The sequence below is a fragment of the Festucalex cinctus genome, chromosome 7 (assembly GCF_051991245.1).
Source record: "Festucalex cinctus isolate MCC-2025b chromosome 7, RoL_Fcin_1.0, whole genome shotgun sequence".
NCBI lineage: Eukaryota > Metazoa > Chordata > Actinopteri > Syngnathiformes > Syngnathidae > Festucalex > Festucalex cinctus.
In genome coordinates, this window is record NC_135417.1 from 24474512 (window position 1) to 24495741 (window position 21230).

At 41.5% G+C, this 21230-nt stretch overlaps 1 protein-coding gene across 2 annotated transcripts; it reads left to right on the forward strand.

The window, feature by feature from the left end:
* The first annotated feature begins 11539 nt into the window (after positions 1–11539).
* On the forward strand, positions 11540–21157 carry ncam3 (neural cell adhesion molecule 3). 2 transcript variants are annotated; one of them, XM_077528177.1, is made up of 16 exons: positions 11540–11663; positions 11972–12043; positions 12123–12317; positions 13420–13554; positions 13649–13789; positions 13949–14066; positions 14217–14371; positions 14482–14615; positions 16711–16846; positions 17177–17344; positions 17424–17543; positions 17969–18096; positions 18314–18482; positions 18546–18738; positions 18834–18965; positions 19946–21157. In XM_077528177.1, exons 1-16 carry the CDS (start codon positions 11594–11596, stop codon positions 19986–19988), a joined length of 2109 nt encoding a protein of 702 aa, XP_077384303.1. In that variant the 5' UTR covers positions 11540–11593; the 3' UTR covers positions 19989–21157. The 2 variants fall into 2 exon arrangements, with proteins under 2 accessions (XP_077384303.1, XP_077384305.1); XM_077528179.1 differs by having other exon boundaries at positions 11557–11668.
* Positions 21158–21230: the final 73 nt, after the last annotated feature.

A 21230-nucleotide genomic window follows, 5' to 3' on the forward strand; every position in this document is an offset into this window, starting at 1 on the left:
GTAGGATTGAGACTGGCCTCCCCAGAACGATACTCCGGTGAACCTGGACAATGTCAGACTTTTCTCACGGAGTGTGACATCCATTTTGAACACTCACCACAGGCATTTTCCACAGCTCGGTCCCGGGTAGCCTTCATGGTGTCCCACCTGACTGGACGAGCCAAGACCTGGGCAACCGCGGAATGGGCCAGGGGCTCCTCGGTCTGCCAAAATGTACAGGATTTTCAAGCCGCCTTGCGCCAGGTCTTTGATCCCGACAACAATGACCGAGAGAAGGCACGAGCATTGAGCCGGCTCCAACAAGGCAAAGAACCCGTCAGCGATTACGCAATCCGCTTTCGCACCTTGGCCACAAACAGTGGCTGGAACTCCACAGCATTACAGGACCACTTTCTGAAAGGACTCTCACCCGCCATACAAGAACTCCTGATTCCCGTGGACCTTCCAACCGACTTGGATGCTCTGATCTCCCTAGCGATTCGTGCTGATCATCGCCGACGGGAGTTGACTAAGTCCAGCGGGCACCATAGAAGGGTGGAACCAACCCCCTTGTCATCGCCAATGGAAATCGAAATGCCACAGCTCATCTTGCCTCCCCGACCAGCGCCAAGGGAAGTGCGTAACGTCGAGGAGGAACCCATGCAGCTTGGTCGGGCCCAGTTAACCACCGAGGAGCGACAGCGTCGCCGCCAAGAAGGCCGCTGCTTCTACTGTGGTGAACTTGGTCATCTGGTGGGAACTTGCATCGTGAAAAGAGGTTCACCGGTGAGTTTCCCGTCACCCCGACCTGCTAAGACACAAAGAATCACGCAAGCCCAGATACGCCACCATGCTATGACCATTGACATGCCAGCACTCATCGACTCCGGTTCCGACGAGAGCCTCATGGACTGGGGCCTCGTTAAGCAAGTACGAGCCACCACCGAACCCCTTCCCCGGATCATCCAGGCCAGAGCCCTGAATGGCAAGGAGCTCTTCAGCATCACCCACATCACCGAACCCTGGAAGTACGAATTGGACAACATATCGAAAATCTCCGTTTCCACGTAATCCAAGCTTCGTCTCCCACTTTGGTTCTGGGACATCCTTGGCTACGTCAACACAACCCCCGAATCGACTGGAACTCCGGGAACGTACTGGAATGGGGAAAAGACTGTATGGAACACGTCTTGGACCAATCAGCGACCAGTGCATCCTCAGCCGCAGTCAACCTGGTGACCCTTGAGCCTCTCGCTCCTGAACCTTGCGTGTTGCAGCTTCTTCCCCCTGAGCCTCGCCGGGCACCGAAAGCCCCCGAACCTCGCCGGACGCAGCTCGAAGACCCGAAGCCACGCCAAGTCTCTGCATCGCGTCACGCCAAGTCTCTGCATCACGTGACGCCAAGTCACTGCATCACGCCGTCAAAACCAAAGCCGTCCACGCCAAAACCGTCCACGCCAAAGCCGTCCACGCCGAAGCCGTCCTCGCCTAAGCCGTCCACGCCAAAGTCTACCACACCACGCCAGATCGGCCAAGCCTGCCACGACTCGCCAAGTCCGCCAAGCCTGCCACGGCAAGTCTGCCACGCCTCGCCAAGTCTGCCAAGCCTGCCACGCCAAGTCTGCCACGCCTGCCAAGCCTGCCACGCCTCGTCAAGTTTGCCAAGCCTGCCACGCCAAGACTGCCACGTTTGCCACGCCTCGCCAAGTCTGCCAAGTCTACCAAGTCAAACCGGTCCACGAGATTCCCGAGGTACCTTCCGAACCTGATCTTTCGTTAAAATAAAGTCTGTTATCTGGAACATCCTGAACGGCCCCGACGGGACTCTCGTCTTGCGTCGGGGACGCCCTCCTGAACTGCCTCTTGCCTGGGACGGATAGGTGGGCCGTGTTCCCACCTCCGTGCCCCCTTCCGCCCGCCCTTGTTTTGTTTGGACTTTTTATGTGGAAGGCCGTCATGAGCCGGCCATTGAGGGGGGGGGGGTACTGTCACGCCGCCACCGGCGTGATGGCCCATGCTTTTGTTTTTGTTATCCATGTTTCCTGTTTTACTTTGAAAACCCTAACTTTCATCTCACCCCAGGTCACTTGCCCTTCCTGCCGCTCCATAATTACCGGTCCCCGCCCTTGATTATCACCACCTGCCATCAATCACCTACAGCAATAAAAGCCACCTGCATTCTCCCCTCCGTTGCCGAAGTGTCACAGTCAGTGCATGGAAGCGTCCCACAGTCCACGAGTCCTTGTTCCCGGTGCCTTGTTGTTTTGCCTTGTTTTTGTGCCTTATCCTCCACAGCGGAGTGCCCTTAGTTACCCCTTGTGCCTTGAGCCTTGTTTCCTCCCTAGCGGAGCGCCTTTTGTTGTCCCCTGTACCTTTTGCCTGTTTTTTCCTCCCCAGTGGAGCGTTTTTAGTTCTCCACTTTTTGATTCCCCTTTCTCCTCTCAAGTTGAGAGTAGACAGCTGTTGGCCGGAAATAAACCTATTGCCTTTGTGGCCTACCTTTATCCTGCGTCTGAGTCCTACCTCTCCTCGTCGTGTCATTTAAAAAAAAAAAAAAAAAAAGATGCCTCGCCATACCGGAAGTTTCCATGAAGTTTCAGAATTTGTTTAAAAGAATTGCCCAGAAAAAGTGTTCACCAGTCGGGCGTTTGTTCACTAAGATGAGAAAAAAAAAAAAAAAAAAAAAGCAAACATCCATGGATCAGTTCTTTACAAAACACCAGGCAAGAAAAAAAAAAAAAAAAAAAAAAACACTTCTGAGAGAGAGGAACATGAACCAAAGAGGGCAAAAAATGTAACATGTATTTGTTACATGTTTTGATGGATTTTTATGCTTTATAAAACATTTATGTCTGAATTTTGGGAGGCTTGGAACGGATTAGGGCATTTACATGGAAAATGCGTCTCTACTTAAAAATTTTCTACTTAAGAACTTTCTTCCAGAACCAATTAATTTCGTAAGTAGAGGTACCACTGTAATTGGTTGTCTTTGTAAAACAAGAACAAAAGTCTTCTGCTGGTCATTTCATGCAATTAATATTAGATGTAATGTCTTATTAAGAAAAAGTTAGATATTTTTGTCATGTTTTGGTTTTGGGGGTTGGGTTTTGGTTTAGTTTGGGGTGTTTATGTTGTCGGTTTTCCGGTTTTGTCTCCCCTAGTCTCGTCATAGTTAACCTTCTCCACCTGTGTGTGTCTCCCCTCCCCGTTTGTGTTGCTAATTAGTGCCCGCTGCCTGCTGTGTTTCCCAGGTGTATCTTGTTCGTGTCTCGTTAGTGTTGTATTTAGTCAGTGGGGTTTGTTCATGTGTCGAGGTAGCATTGTCTTGTCCTGTCCTGTCCTGTGCTGTCCTGTGCTGTCCTGTCCTGTCCGGTCCTGTCCTGTCCTGTCCTGTGCTTCCCTGTCCTGTCCTGTCCTGTCCTGTGCTGTGCTGTGCTGTGCTGTGCTGTCCTGTCCTGTCCTGTCCTGTCCTGTGCTGTCCTGTGCTGTCCTGTCCTGTCCTGTCCTGTGCTGTCCTGTCCTGTCCTGTCCTGTGCTGTCCTGTCCTGTCCTGTCCTGTCCTGTCCTGTCCTGTCCTGTCCTGCCCTGCCCTGCCCTGCCCTGCCCTGCCCTGCCCTGCCCTGCCCTGCCCTGCCCTGCCCTGCCCTGCCCTGCCCTGCCCTGCCCTGTCCTGTGCTGTGCTGTGCTTTGTTACCGGCAAGTCAAGTTGCTCTACGTCTAGTCAAGTTGCTCTACGTCTAGCCAAGTTGTTCTACGTCTGGTCAAGTTGCTCTACGTCAAGACCAAGTGTTTCACGTCCAAGCCAAGTGTCTCACGTCCAAGCCAAGTGTCTCACGTCCAAGCCAAGTGTCTCTCTCTCACACCCAAGCCAAGTGTCTCTCTCCCACGTTCTGCCAAGTCTGTCCATGTTCTTCCAAGCCTGTCCTGCCAAGTCTGTCCACGTTCTTCCAAGTCTTTCCATGTTCATGTGAGATAATTTTTTTAATTTAAAAATTATATTTCAAGATTATTTTTCATATTCAATAAAGGATTGCATGCCTTTAATTTCCAGACCAAAAAATGGCCACAAGAGTGGTGGTCAATACCTGTATCGAAATATAGCTTGGTATTGGGACTCACCTATCCTTTATAAGGTGTATTATTTATTTATTTATGTATTTATTTATAGTCCACAGTGCACCCCGCCTCTCACCTGTGACTATAATAAGGATAAACAGTATGGAAAATGGCTGAAGATTTCCAAGAAAAACGTCTTCAGAGAACAGATCTTATTGGCAAGCTTGTGAATAACATTTCTGACATATACACACACACGCACACACACGCACACACACATTCAGGCACGACCCACCCATGGTGTCTACTGAGTTCCGGGCTTTGGGGCAATTAGCAGTAATAGCAGGAAGCTAGTTAGCGTTATCTGCGCCATGGCGGCCTCCATTGGCACTGATGGACCTGGTCCGGTCACGTAGGGTTACAGTCAGACAGACAGCAAGGGAGGGGGAGCTGTGCACGGTTGGGAGTTTATAGGCGAACAGCCTCAGATACCGTATGAGAATATCCAATGGAGGGTCCACGCAGCTCCAAGAGAACAATCTTTAAAAATATATTCCTTTGGGTTTCTCGAAGTTGGTCGCCTGGTTAGTTGTTTGGTAGTGTCGACATTTACAAGAAGTAGCAATTGTTTCTCAGATTAAAACCTTGACATTTGCTTTTATTGAAACAAGTAACAATATGCTTTTGTTTAATTTGCACGAAGGCTCCTGTCTGCAGCAGTAATGTCTCCATTGTGTTTCTTCCTGCATTCCTACAGGCATTTACTGTAACTACGCACGGTGCCTGTCTTGGAGCAGGTGACGGAGTGGCTTGGTTTTGGGGAGAACTGGCACGGGCATAATGTTATTATGAGTATGTGCTTGAAAGAATTTGAGGATGTAGTCAGGGAGGCCCAAAAGAGATCCAAGAAAACAAACAAGAGAAATCCCTGAATGGAGCTCAGACACAACAGTCACGTAGCATTCACTCAGCAGGCAGACAGGCGGGCGCGCGGAGGATGCTGCACTCCATTCCTCGCATCTACTCTGATTGTATTTATGCTCTATTTGTATCAACATCTGGTAGGGTTGTTGATACAGCAAGTCATGTGTCACCAAAGATAGAGTAAATATGGTCCAAATGTAGCTACTGGCGACTGAATTGGCCAAACACCTTGAATTGGGTATGAGTTCACACATGCATTGGATTCTCAAATACAGGATCTTCTTTACATGAACTCTGTTTATTGTTTTGTGTATTTCTTTATTTTGTTTCGTGTTTTCTGTTTTTTGTTTGGAAGATGACATCCTCCACTGCAATGTTTGGACATGGACTCATTCACTTATGAAGGCATGCAAAATAAACGTGGCAAACAAACACCTCCCCACTTGAGCGAAATGTTATTTGTTTGTGTGTAAATTCCTGTTTTACAGTGATTATGTTCCATTCAGTGTTCAAAAGTCAGCTTGGAATAGACTAGACTACATAGTAAATACTGTAGAGTGGGAACAAGTAGACTCAGTTTTAGAGTAATATTTACACTTGGAAGAGAGTAAAATAAAAAATTGAAGAAAAATAAATAAAAGTCATTCATGGGTTACGGAACAAATTCACGATCTTGGGAGACAGTCGATCTACTGCCTGAGCCATGCAGCTCCGGCGGTGTGTATATCACTTGACGTTTTTGTTCTCCTCTTCAAGAAAAGCAAACAGTAGGAGGGGCATAGCTCAGGTGATAGAGTGGCAATCTTCCAAACTGAAGGTCATGAGTTTATTCCTCAATCATTGAGTGACTTTTATTTTTATTTCTTTAATTCTTTAATTTACTTTCGTCCAAGTGTAAATATTAGCCTACACTAAAATTGCATCTACAGTGATACCTCGGCTGACGAACGCTTTAGCCCACGAACTTTTCGCCTCACGAACATTAAATTCGCGAGAATTTAGTCTCTGCTGACGAACTACTTTTCGGCGGACGAACCAAACCACGCGGTCGAACCGCACCACGGTGGCGGCCACGAGAAGCTGACGCACGCTCACGGCGTCCCAGTTCGTCACCCCCTATCTTTTAGTGCGGACGCGGTTTGTGTTTGATAGACATTTTGAGTGTACTTTTGCTATTATGGGACCGAAAAAGACCCCACCACAGGCTAGTGTTAAGCCTAATGCTTACCAGCGAGGGACGGCGATTCGGCGGCGCGTTTGCATTGTAGTCAATAGAGTTCGCGCCACTAAAAAAAGCGAAAGTACCTCAAAAAAGGAGAAAATCGTGCCACGGCTGTTTAGTCCCAGGAAAGAGGTGAAAGTAGTTGGCGGTGCTCACTTTTTGTTGACTCGCTAAAGTGCTCCACTTCCTTGTTCACCAAGGGACACACCTCCTCCGCTCCGGTGAGCACGAAAGAGCGAATGAGCGACAACCGTTCCATAAACACTCGACCCGGTGAAACGCTCGCGAATGAAGTAAGTCTACCATTGCTACTATCCTTAAGAACTACCATCACAAAGTAAAATAAAACGACTTTATTATACAGTACAATTAATTTCTTTAATTACGATACAATAGCACATTTATTATACATAAAATAAGGTATATTTTTGTGTAGTTTTAAGGCTTATTTAGTAGAAAATTATGTTTTATAGGGACCTGGGAACGGATTATTCTCATTTTAATGGTTTCTTATGGGAAATAAATGTTCGGAAGAAGAACTTTTCGGCTTACACACACTCTCTGGGAACCAATTAAGTTCGTGAGCCGAGGTATCACTGTATTTGGAATTTATTGTGTAGAATAGAATAGACTAGATGGGGGCCTGGGCTAGAATAGAACAAAATAGAATAGAATAGAATAGAATAGAATAGAATAGAATAGAATAGAATAGAATAGAATGATTTCAAATGTCGTTACAATGTATGAGAAAATTTCAGTGCCAACCAATGAGCTAAGCAGTTTGTCGACAAAGGACGGATATGTCCGCATCGCACATCTGGAGCTGGCCCTTGCAAGCGTGGGTTTAGAATGTTGTGGCTGTTCACATTAAGACTCTGATGAGAGAATTAAAGGCAGCAGTCTGGCTTATTTTCACTACCAAATTGGATGATGAGTGATGTGTCTTTTACTGGAAAATCCTTTCTTTGTGTACTACCATGCTGATGTCATTCCTAAATTTGAACCTTTCATGTCATCGAGTCAGAACCACAGAACAGGAAGAATCCTGATTAATCCCAATTTTTATGTTATTTCCTGATGATCTGTCGAAACCTTGGACAGCTCCTGAGTTGACAAGGAAATCAAGCGTACTGTATATGCACGTGGAGAAGAAAGTACAGTACGCTACAACTTCTGTTTATTAGTGACACAATGGTTGTTGTAAACAAATGTTTAAATGACCTCCCAGTGTCTTCACTGTGTATAAAGCAGATAAATATAGCGAGTAGTGTTCCTTTCACTTTTAGAACGAAAACAAAAGAGACAATGAGGTAAACGAATGCACCTTCTTTGCTTACAGTTCAGACTAAATAACTGCTATTCCAGTAGGAACTGAAGCTTCAACCTGTACCTTTATCACAGCTCCATGTATAGGGAACAAGACAATGTTTATTTTAATTTCTTAAACATGGAGGCAGAGATATTTGTGTATGTGTTGACTACCAACCGCTATTCACAGTTCACTGAGCGGTGCATGGGAGGTGTGTCATTTCCAGTCATGAATCTGTGTCTGCCTGACCGCTTCCTACTGCCACGCAGTCATATCTTCACTTTCTACTCATTGTTTTGATGTGTATCTATACGTAGCATTGTACTGTTTATTCAGTCACGCATGTACTGGTAAAAAATGTATATAATTATTTACTACAGTACACAGTAGATTGCATGTATTATATTGTATAGCTGGTGTCATGGTGGATGTGATTGGTTGAGGAATGGTGGGCCCAAATGCAAGAGAATGCATCATGTGATATAAAGTGATATAATATCATAGTACATATTGATATGCATATAATAATGATGTTATATTAATAATATTAAAACATAAGATATTTAACATAAGGTATTTGGGATTCAGACAATAGTCCAGCTTTTTTCCATGGCATTTACATTTATATTTGTTTAAACAACTCAGGAGAGAGAGCTCCTTTTGTTTGAAGCCACCCACTTTTCAAGTGAGCAAAAGTATTGGAACATATCATATTAGCTTAACTGAAAGTGAATAACATTTAATATTTGGTGGCATAACCCTTACTTCCAATAATCCTTCAAGGCTGTGACCCATTCACCTGTTTCTGCTTTTCCAGGCCTTTGCTGCAAACCAGCTTTCAATTCTTGTTTGATTGTCATGGCCAGTCCCAGACCTTTCACTTTTTTTTTTCTCCTGATGAAGTCCTTTATTGTGTTGGCAGTGTGTTTTGGTTTATTGTCCTGTTGCATGATCAAGTTCTCCCGACCATAAAAACTGCTGTTGTTCGTTGTCCTCATCCTGCTTCTTTTCTCACTTTAGTAGTTAACAGATGATCTATTTCCCCCTTTAAAATGCTTAAACAGTGTTTTAAGTGGGCCGGAACCCACCGGTACGGAGCTCCGGCACTTCTAAAAATCTCCCTTGAGCGTTCCGGTACTTCTCAATGTGCAAAGAACGTACTGTCACTGTCTGCCAGCTTTCCAGTACGGTTGACAATACATATTTTGATCCCAAAATGCTGTTCCGCCGAGGGCCGTTCGTCCACTGACTTACATATAATATCACCAAGCGCATGATGACTCCAGTTGTAATATACATCTACACTGTAGGAGAGAAGTGTTATTTACTTGATGCTAGTCTAATCGATGCTTTATTTTATTTTTATTTATTTATTTATTTATTTATTTTTAGTAGCCCAATGCTAGCCGACCCCAAAGCGTGTGTACATTACAACCATAGTTCTTGAGTTAAGAAAATCCCTACTGTGCTGTCCTGGCTCAAAGCTTCAAAAAAAGATCGTTAGACTCTACGGTGGATTCGCAGGCTGACAGCACAGACATAAAAAAATAAATAAATAAATAACATGGATTGCTCAAGTGAAGCCGGTGGTAAGCTTATGTTTTCTCCTCTACGGCGAGCGAAAATATCAGTGTGTGGGATACGATTGTACCAATAAGTATAAAATAAGTGTGGAAGAAACTCTAAATGCAGATTTCCTCAGTAATAATGTGTAATAATATAAATTTTCTTTCACAAGATAGTTTTCCAACTGCTACTCCAAGCAAGTCTGCATCATCATGTTATCAGAACCATCAACAATGAAATGCAAGCAAAGCACACTGTGAAATATAAACCCAACTTCTGTCAGGCACCATTCACGATACTGAGATGATATACAGTACTCTGAATAGTTGATGCAAACAATGAAGTGGCTCGGGTCTCATTATCCCATACAGGGATCCTGGCGTAAATCACTCACTGATAAGTGTGAAAAATAAACAGAATTTGTTCGTAGCAACCTAATTACAGAGTAATATTATGAGCCAGAATATTACACGTGACAGATACTGATGAAAACACAGGACAATATAATATTGTACTGTAAATTCCAACGTATTAGCAAATTTGTGGGCATGTGATTGTGTCATTTCACTCACCACGGTGCTGGTTATATTAATTTAAGTGTGTGTGCGCATCAACCTGTGTCAGTCCTGAATATTTCCCCTTTAATTTTATACCTACACAGTGGTATTAAATAATACTTAATATTAAAATTTACGATAAAAATACCCCCAAATTTTCAATATGAAACAGGGGAGTACCGGCACTTATTTTTTTTCCACTTAAAACACTGCCTTAAAGTACAAAGAAACTACGTTTTTCTTAATTTTTCTCAAGTGTTATGACAGACTGCTTTACCAGCTGTCTTTATTGTGGTAAAATCCCCCTAGTCACTGAAGAATATGTGGTAGAAATGATGTCACAAATCGCTTACTAAGTGTTGAGTGAAAGTCGCTACTGAAGAGTGGCGGTCACTGGATGCCCACCCATGTTAATGGCCCTCATTTTGAACACACTCCAATTTAATTAGCCATAATAACACCTCCTGATAGTCAACCTGATAGGTACCCTCAAAGGACTATTTATGTTTTGATTAGCTGCTTGGTCTCTAGCGTGGAGATACTGATAGGCTATCAATGTGAGGTGGGAGGGGCAGGCTAGTGGGCAGCAAATGGAAGTGATAGGACCCACAGGAACAGGTACTTAGACTGTAGTAAGATGTAAGATGAAAGAGCAGTGACAAAAGCGCAGTAATTCCTAGTGTGATATTTGGGTGTGACCGAATGACTTTATTTTTGGGCTAAGCCCTTTTTTTATGGCGAGCACAACAAGCATCAGTTGTCCATGTATGCAATGGCACTTCACATCACACTGTCAAGCTGTTGCTAAACTATTTCACGATAAAGCATATAATGTCAGTGTTAATTTTGATAAGACATTTCAATTTAGTTGTAGTTATAATCTTTTAACTAAAATTTATTTCATATTTAGTCATAATTGATTGTATTTTAATTTGAATCCAATTTTAGTGGATGATAATAAAGAGCAATTTTAGTTGACTAAATTGATAATTTAGTCGATGTTTTCCTTTAGCATACATTTCAACTTGTATACAGAAAATTATAACACCTATTTGTAACTGTAGTTTAACAAGCAAGACACAAGAGATTTATAAGACAAGACATTTGACATAGCAACCAGTCCAGGGTGTCCCCTGCCTACTGCCCAGAGCCAGCTGAGATAGGCGCCAGCACCCCCACCACCCTTGTGAGGAATAAGCGGTCAAGAAAATGGATGGATGGACATTTAACATAGTGTCTTTATTTTACTAACTTTGTTTCAATGACATGTTGAACTGACAATAATATACCGTCTTTAAAATTTAGTTTTTAACAAAAAAAAAACAAAAACAAAAAAAAACAATTGCCTGAAATTAATCTTACAGCTGCCCAATGAATGGAAACATGTTTGACTATAAAATAAAGTGCAGTGAACAGTTCCTGAGTGGTTCTTTTCTCCCACCCGTGTTTCATCCTTCTGATTGGATTTTGTGAGTTTTAGTCACTCTTTTGTTTTCGTTTTAGTCATTGACAAAATAGTCAATTAAGTTATCGTCATCGTCTCAATGAATGGCTTCTACTTTACTTTCCGTTTAAATTTTATCTGAAAAAAAATCCTGAAAAATACAATGAAAATTACAACAAAATATCAAATATTAATGTCAAATAATTTCACATACTATAAAACCAAAACAATAAGCCAGATCAACAGCTAAAATATCCTTATAAGAGACTTGCATTAATTTATTATTTTAAACAAAACAACAAAAAGACTAGTGCAACTGGTATAATTTGTTTCACAACCATTTCTTCTCACGAATGACAAAATGATGTTAAGTGGCAGTGTCTTATGAACACAGAAGAGATGAGATGCACATGCTTTCCCTCCGCCCACTTCTTGTTTCCTTTCATCCCTTCTTGAGTCCCTATATAACCTTACACACAGACCCTGCCTCTGGTAGTATCTTCACCAGCGAACCTGGCAGGAATTTTGCAGTGACCATGGCAAAAGTGACCAGTTCCGACATGACAACTGCCTTGTTTTTCTTGTTTCTGGTTGTCTGTAGCACAGGTAAGGTCTGTGATTTATTGTTGTTTGTAGTAATTAATTGCAGCAAATGTCCTTAAAAGAGAATAATTGATGTATTATTATTTTTTTTATCTATTATAGAAAGTGGGCGACATTTTGTTTTTAATCTGTAGTACTAATACAGTCGATGAGAGATGACCAACTCTCAACTTGTAATTTTAGCTGATAAACATGAAGTGGTTGTGCAGTAAATATGCAGATATGCAAATATGTCTTATGCAGTAAATAGTGAGAGAATGAGACAGGCATGTGATTTTTGAAGTTTACACTTTCTATTTGCTCTTTGTCAGATGGCAAAATGGAAATCATCACCAGCAAGCAAGATATTCAAGTTGGAGATGAGCTTTTATTGTTGTGTAAAGGTCAGTTTTCAACCTCAAATTCAAACATGGCTGACTTTTACATCGAGCGTGTGGCACATATCATGTTTTCCTTTCATAGCCGGGGGTGAAGGACAAATAACGTGGAAAAAGGATGGCGAGGACATTGATGACGAGTTAATATCGCCGGTGGATGAGTCCACTTCTAAATTGGTCATCAAGAGCGCCACAGTGGCGGATGCAGGAAGGTACACCTGCCTGTGTGACTTTGACAGCGGCCACACGGATGATGTTCAGACACAGATTTTTGTTTATGGTATGTATTGTAAGAGCATCATACACATTGACGCATGTGCAGAAAACTTGCATTGGCTGCTACACCTGCAACGCCTAATGAGCTTTATCAACATTTCTGTCGTTTTAAGTCCGAGAAGTATTCACATAAACTGTTTTCATTGTCTGCGATTGGCTGGCAACTAGTTCAGGGTGTACCCCGCCTTCTGCCCAAAGCCAGCTGAGATAGGCTCCAGCACCCCCCCGCGACCCTTGTGAGGAAGAAGCGGTCAAGAAAATGGATGGATGGATGTTTACATTGTAAATTAGTGTAGTTTATTTTGCTATAAAACTGCATTGCATTATTCTGAGAGCAGTAATATTTTGCCCCTCTCTCTTTTTTTTTTTTTTATCGGGTGTTTCCTCCTGTGTCAATTTGAACGATATTAGCTAATGGAGCAAAAATGGCCATACATCAGTTAGTTGACTTGCCCTGCGTCGAGTTGACAGTGTTGACTATCACTTGCTCATATTGTTGGTCCACTCCTCGCTGATATGATTGAAACTTGTTTCATAATGTTGACAAGCAGTCTGCAGAGTTCAAATTATCCTCTGTAGTGGCGGCCCTCGTTTTCACGGGTTGTTTTAATCTAGCCAATTTCACGTCATAAAGTCAATTATACGCCGGGATATAGGGGACTATGTGTAACGCTTCATATGATTGGTGGAGCCAGGAGACATTGACGGCTGCTTTTTCTTCCAGGTTAAGTATTTTAATCGTTTTCTTGCATTTAAAAACAAAAATAACGACCTTGTTTTGAAAATGTATTGAGTAAAAAGTACAGGTACTCGTCTTTAGATGTAATGAATAAAATAAAAATAAAATAAAAAAAAAGTACTCTAAAAATAAATACTCAGGAAAGGACAAAGTACTGAAAAAAATACTCAAGCACAGTAACAAAAATATTTGTACTTTGTTACTACCCATCTCTGAAGGTAATTAATATCTCTCTGACAGCATAAAAATAACTCAGTATTAAAAAGAGAGAAACTCATTGGGTTTTGCCAGTTCTGGCTGGTGGATTTGTAAATGTGCTTCTAAAATGATACTGGTCTGTAATAAGAAATCCTGCATTTGTTGCCAGAGGGTCCGTCATTTGAATCTACCCCCACCTACCATGAGTTTTTGGAGGGTACAGATGGAGCGGTGCCATGTCGGGTGTCTGGTCAACCAGCGGTGGAAGTCCGCTGGACTTACAGCAAGGAGATGCCGTCTCATGGTGAGCGTGTCGTAGGAGTTGACAATTCAGCAAATCTTATTTGGGATTTGAATGGATTTTTGGGGGGATTTTCTGCACTTTTTGTGTTTGTTAGGAAAAAATGTGCAACAGCTGTCTGATAACACGCTCATCATTGAGAAAATGAGGCGGCAGGATGCTGGGACGTATGTGTGCCAGGCCCAGATCAAAGGAAGGCCCGTCTATAAGCAGCTTTCCATATCTATTGTTGTCAATGGTGCGTCTTCTTTGCATCATTTATGAAATCAGTCATGGCATGCTGAATTTATGGCTTTCCTAAAAAAACAGACAATCATTTTGGATTATTTATTACATTTGCATGATTTGCAAATTATGTTCTGAAACATGTACAATAACACGAACATTCTGAATACAGCTCCTCCTACTCTGCATCTGAAAGAAGAGGCAAAGAAAGTCATAGCTGGACCAGAAACTAATGTTTCCTTGCTGTGTTTGGTTGATGGCCAACCAAAACCCAATATCACCTGGAACATGTAAGACCTGATTTTAACTATTTGGATGCATCCATTTTATTGCAATATACACAGCATGATTTATGGAAAAAATAATTTGCAGAATGTGCCTTTATTCACGAGATCGCGAAACGACAGATGAATGGAGGCTTACTGCATTCTCTCTCACAGGCCAACATTGTATGACCCCAAGCATCACAAGTTCAATTCCGACCGCAGCCAGTTGACCATCAGGTCCGTTGTCAGGGACGACTACGGGGAATACATCTGCACCGCCACCAACAAGATCGGCGAAAGCAGTGCTACCGTTATACTTCATGTCTTTGGTTGGTTTTATTCTATTCCGGCTCCATATGGAATGTAAAGTACAGTACCAAAATTGTATTTTAATTAAAAACGTGGCTTCTGTACTGATGATGGAGTTGTTTGATTTCAGAGGCCCCAGAGGTGTCTTTGGCTGTGGAGCAGCAGAATGTCAGCGTGGGCGAGAGTGTGGCAGTGTTCTGTAACGTTTCCGGCCTTCCTCAGCCTGACCTGCACTGGATCAACAAGCGAAATGGACAGACACTGGTACAAGTGATACACACATACATGCTTGTGTGCATGCACACCCGCATCAACTATGTGGCGAGGACGTAATTTATACGTAAAGTTGAATAACATGATTTCCCGAACGTCTGCTAACACAGTGGTGAAGGAACAATTACAGTAAATGTTCTTATGAAAAACACTTTATTTTCATAAATATAAGACTAAAACGAAACATGATTTCCTTCTTGTGCCACGTGGGAACAGATGATTATGAAAGACGTTGACATATTAGAATAATGGTAGTTTTCTGTGATAAACAAACAAACAAACAAACAAACAAACAAACAAACAAAAAACACTTTTTTTTCACTCACTCACTCACTCACTCACTCACTCACTCACTCACTCACTCACTCACTCACTCACTCACAGAAGCTTACATGTGTGAATGAGTGAGTAAAAAAAATAAAAAATAAAAATCTGTGCGTGCTTTTAAATTGCCGCAGGAATGACGTCACACAGCCGACACGATCGCCCGCCCCGTTTGCGACACACCACCCCCCTGCTCTGCGATTGGCTGGAGGGGTGTAAACACTGTCTCTCCACAGAAATGTCCCGCTGTTTACAAAACAAACACAAAATGGCAAAATACAGGCTTGCTGGTTTAAGACAAACTCACCACCAGAAATGAAGACAAGCCCTGATATGTAAGTTGAGAAGTAGTTTGATTGTTTAAATCCTGTATTTAAAAAGTGCCTTTTCCAGAGTGAAACTGGCAGACAGTGCCTTTAATAATACAGTATGTCGTTGTAAAATCCATCCGTCCATTATCTTAATTAACCGCTTATTCATCAAAAGGGTTGCTGGAGCCTATCCTATCCCAGCAGGCTTGTGTAGTCGGCAGGGTACACTGAACTGGTTGCCAGCCAATCGCAGGGCACACAGAGACGAACAACCATCCACACTCTCAGTTACACCTAGGGACAATTTAGAGCGCTCAATTAACCTGCTATGCATGTCTTTGGAATGTGGGAGGAAACCAGAGCACCTGGAGAAAACCCACACAGTCAAAGGTAGAAGACGCAAACTTGGAAGGCCAGAGCTCGGACTCGATCTCACACCCTAAGCACTGGGAGGCGGATGTATCCTCATTGTAAAATCAATCCTCGTTCTGCAGCCGAGTGCAAAAATGAATCTTAGCTGTCATGCCTGTTTATCTGAAAAATGCGATGTGAAGACTGCCTTCATGCTAAAATATTACTCATCAATTCCCTGAATTCTTGTCCTTGCTTCGGTGACAATACAGGGTCCGCTATTTGCTTCTTCTCCTATAGATACCCGCCATGACCCAACAATCTTTACACAATCTTTACAGTGTTTACCTGTAATCCACATAATATACATGCCAAAACATAGTTGCTGTAAAATTAACAGTATTTGACCGCAAATTATACAGCAAACTACTGTACTTTGTTTTACCCATAATACTCTGTTTTACCCATAATTCATTGCTGTATGCAGTTAAATACTGTAAAATTATAATAGAAGGTAATTTTTGACTGCAGATTTTACAGAAATCTGTTACAGTGTGCATACAACTGCCAACACCAGCACACAGTGTTAATTTGTGTAAAATCCCCCCAAAATGCAACATCAAACTGTTAACGTTGCAATACTCCATCATGAATAAGTCATGCTAGCAATTAAGCAGTCTTACCGTCCCACCGTGCGTGGGCATTAGTTAGCTGAGGGTGTTTATTTTGGACAGAGACGGGAGAGGGAACGGTGAAGTGAAGTGAGGTTACATGAAAATCTTGCTTGCAGTTACATGACTGCTACATATTCCGAATGGCAGTAGACAGTACAAACAAGAGAACGGTTACAAAATGAAAAAAGAATAGACAGTTTGGAGTAGATTAATACAGTTTTGGTTGTAAATTTATGCCAGTGTATCTCATTGGATTTAGGCCCGCAGTGAAGGCCTTGCTGGCTCTGATAACTCATCCAGTATCATTTTCATAACCGCGAAATTTTTATATAAAGACTACAAGGACTCCCGCCACATTGGTTTCATCAACCTATGTTTAGTCCAACATGTGCATAACAGTACTGTATATCTCCTGTGTTTGGTTAGGACTCACCTTCTGGTCGCATCCGTGTTGAGGACGGTGTTTTAATGATTGATGAAATAGCGCCATCTGATGGTGGCCTGTATTCTTGCATGGCTGTTGGCAGCATTGGGAACGCGTCAAGAGATGTTGCAATTTACAGTGAGTTCTGAGCTTTATATTTGCAGTGCACTCACTGGACACCTTTTTGGACAACCAATTAAGTCAAATATTTGCTTAGTAATGCTCAGTTTTGTAAAACATTAACAATGTCATCATTTTGTTTTCATCCAAAAAAGAAACATACATACATTTATGTAAACACCTCCTGGACATAATTAATCAAAAATATACATGCACTATACTAGAGCAGCCATTGTTTTTCACATAACACTGATATCGGATCTTTGTCAATCATGCAAGTATACCACGTTACATATGTCGCATGTGCATACGTATTTAATTTTTCCACTATGTTCTCCCGAAACACAGCTCAGCCTGGTCCACCCCCCTACCTGTCAGTCACACCTGGACCTGCATCAGCCTTCTTCTCCCTCAAAACACCACCCATCAATGGGGGAACACCAATTACACACTTTGTCCTACAATGGAGACAAAATGCTGCCGAGCAATGGCAAGAGGTCACAGTCCCAGCTTCAGGTAATTGTAACTTGTTCATCTCAAAATTATTAGTTATTCTAGTTATTCTAGAAATGCATTTTCATGTTTGTGCTTGTAGATAACCTGGCTGTGACCTCCCTTATGCCTTATGCATTATATACCGTGCGTTTGGCTGCCTTGAATGCAGCAGGACGGGGCCAATTCTCAGATGCAAACACTGTCCGAACCAAAGGGATACGTAAGTATCAAACACAAACACAATGACAGTAACACATAAGGCCATGCGATTATATACAATATTATGCCATCTAATATTGTATTTATAAATAGATATGTTAATATTATTATAAAAATATCCTATTAATGTGTGCTAATATTGTTTTATTGCTTTATCTCATCTGTTGTCACTCACGTGACACTGATTCATCTCTTATATGCTTACATCCTCCTCCTCCTCATCATCATCATCATGTGTGCTGGCTAATGTCTCATCTGACCTCCATGATCTATTTATAGAAGGTAATACGGCACAATGGTTATTTGAACATGCTTTTGAGTAAACATTGATATGAAGTTGTTATTAATGGCTGTTAAATGTGAATAAGTCCACACAATATCAAGGAAAAGTAATAATCTGTGTTTTCTTTCTACATTGCCGTCTAGGTGAACCAGATAGCCCGGTTTTGTTGTGTGATGAGATGAAAGTAGGGAGCAACTCCTTCTTCATCCCCCTCAAACATGCTGATAATGGCGGGACTCCTCTCCTGCACTACAATCTCCGTTATCGAGAGGTCAGGTTCATACATCTGCATGAGATTCTTTCAATAATATATTAGACCGTGTGATAATATCAATGTTCATGCAGGGCACTTGGCAAAGGACTGTTACATAAAAATTATAAGTAAAAACGCACAGTCATTCAAATATGCATAATGCATATTATCGTTACTCATTTTATGTCCCATACTTAATGTCTAAAAATTCTCTCTCTCTCTCAATTTTGTCCAGGATAAAGATGGCGCTGAGTGGAAAAAGCAGCAGTTGTCATCCAACACTGACTCTGTTACCCTCATAGACCTGAACTTTGGCTCTCACTATCAACTGGAAGTTATAGCAGTCAATGCTAACGGTTCCTCTCTCCCTACAACATTCAACTTCACCATTGCAGAGAAACCTGGTAATACTCACATCATCTCAAATAGAAATGACAACATCGCCATTCATGATGAACGTCTCACAGTGCGCAGCAGCATGACGAAAGGCAGTGTGGCGGGCATCGTCATGGTGATCTTCCTGGTCATTTTCTTGGTGGTGGATGCCACCTGCTGCTACAGAAACCGCTGTGGCCTGCTTATGTCCATCGCTGTGAAATTTTTTGGACAGAAAGTTCCAGGTCTCAAAGGGTTTGAAGAAGGAGAGGGGGGCACTAATGGGTAAGTACAGTCGCTGTGTAGGTCTGTATCCGCTTTGGATTTGGAAGGAGGCTAACATGATTCTAACAGCAGTTGTTGTGTGTCTGGTGCTCCAGGGAAGTTAAGATGAATGGGATGTCCACCCCAAGGGTCGACAGGCACCATACAGAAGTTCAGACACTTCCTTCAAAGGAAGGCGGCACACTCACAGAGGTCACCTGTGACAAAGCCTCTCTCACTAAACATGAGTATGTGCAGTCACATTCAGTAACAGTAAATCTGCCTGGATTTTTTATTTTAGAAAAAGAATTAACAAATAATTGATTGTAGCTCAGAATGTAGATGTGCTCAATTATTTGATTTACCATTTGAGCTTTCACCTGCTATTTTCAAGGGAACATTTTGTTGTCGTAACTTCTGATAATAATAAATCAATTCTCGAAATATAGTTCTAAATAAAATCAGATAAATACTGTAGCTACACCAATTCAATTGTATATGTTACTCCAAATCAAACTGTTTTTACATAGTGGAGCAGAAAGAATAGATGACTGGATGGGTTAATTGAAAATAAAACAAATTATTCAATAATTAGCTATAGGGATGTAACGATATCCAAACATCACAATACGATAATTACCACGATATTGTGCAATATTGTGCTTTGTACATAACAGCAATGCATATAAACCACCTACAATCGCTAATAGCAATATTGAGGCGCTTACTTGTTAATGCACGCACACATTGAGTTCCTCCACATATTGACTCATTAGTTTCATAGTCATATTACGTTGCCCTTCATCTGACCAATAGTGTGCATTTTAAACATAGAAGGGCCAAAATTAAATTAATAATTTAATGTTTTATTATATATATTATATTATCATATTTTTTATTTATATTATTTATTTATTTATTATTTAATTGACTGACAATTAGTGTCGATTTTAAACATGGAAGGGCCAAAACATCCCTAATGAAAATTAAATTGCACTAAAAAACTAGCCACCAGAGGGTGCTAGAACTGCACAATGGGAAGTCAACCTGACTTTTTGAACAGATGTGTTCCTTTTAAATATCGTCAACACGACGACGACGATACTATGGCAGTTTTAATATCACGCTATCGCGATATTGCCCTGTTCGTTACATGCTCAATTAGCTATGAAGATTCATTGATTTTTATTATTATTATTTTGTTATCATCATATTTTTTCCCCCACAGGAAAACTCAACCAGACAGAAATCTACCTGCTACAGATGCATGAGGCCAACGTGTAAAAAAGAAAGAGACAACCAAAATTATATACTTTTTGAAGAGAAGATAACAATTCAAAGCGTAAATTTGAAGTCAGCAATACAGTGTAAACAAATTCCTGATTATTTCTCTCATACCTCTGTGCTGCTGATGTATAAACATGAAGAGGACAACAAGCACAATGACATCATATCTTCTTGTCATAATGTAAACCTCCAAATTGGTATGAAGACAGTCTAAGGTGACAAGTGATATTTGTTATTATCTCATGTTGGTGGTTTCCTGGCTCAGTTGAGTTTAACCTAACTGTAATGCATTCATGCTCGGGTAATCTTGACATCGGTCTTTTACAGGGTATAGGTGTTCGTAACTTATTCTTGAAATGACAGTGTTCTCAAATAGGCATACAATTGTTTTGAATATCAAAATCAGACAAGGGTTTGTTTATTCCGAACAGGATCAAGTGCAGCTGTTTAACGTTAAAAATGTCTGTCTGTGGGCAGCACGGTGAGGTAATTATTAGCAGGCTGCCTCACAATCGAGAAGTTCCTGGTTAGAATCTCGGTTCAGGCCATCCTGTGTTGAGTGTGCATGAATACTTGGGTACTTGCATTTCCGCCCACATTCCATAAAATGCACGCTTGTTTCACTGCAGTCTGTAAATTATCCATTGGTGTGAATGGTTGCTTGTGCATATGTGGCCTGCGATTCGCCAGTAATCAGGACTGGGTAGACCTGTCCATAATGGGCCGCTTACTCAAAGTCAAAACACTGTAGAAAATGGATGGATTTATGCTTGTCTCTGTTAATATTATTTAAATTTTACATTGTTTTTAACTTTTTTTTTTTTTTTATAAATATTTTGCTGAGGCTGCTACACTGACTTTGATGTTTAGCTATAACAACAAACACAGGCCTGTTATGACTGTACGTACAGAACCTAAGTCGATAAAAACATGAATTCATATCATTTAAAATTAGCTCATAGTTTATATAGTCTAGTTTCAGTTTGCCGAAACAAATAAACCCTGACGCAGCATTTTTACTTTGACAGAAAGTTGTTCATACTTGCAAGTCATATATGCTATGCGTGGTTAAGTATGTATTTTTTTATTTTTTTTTATTTTTTTTTATCTGTGTCTGAGTTATATAACCTATCCAGTAAAAGCTTTAACACAATGTTTTGAAGTCATTCTTTATATTCTATAAAGCATTATTATTGTGCAATCTGTCTATAGGCCATCTTGAGTGC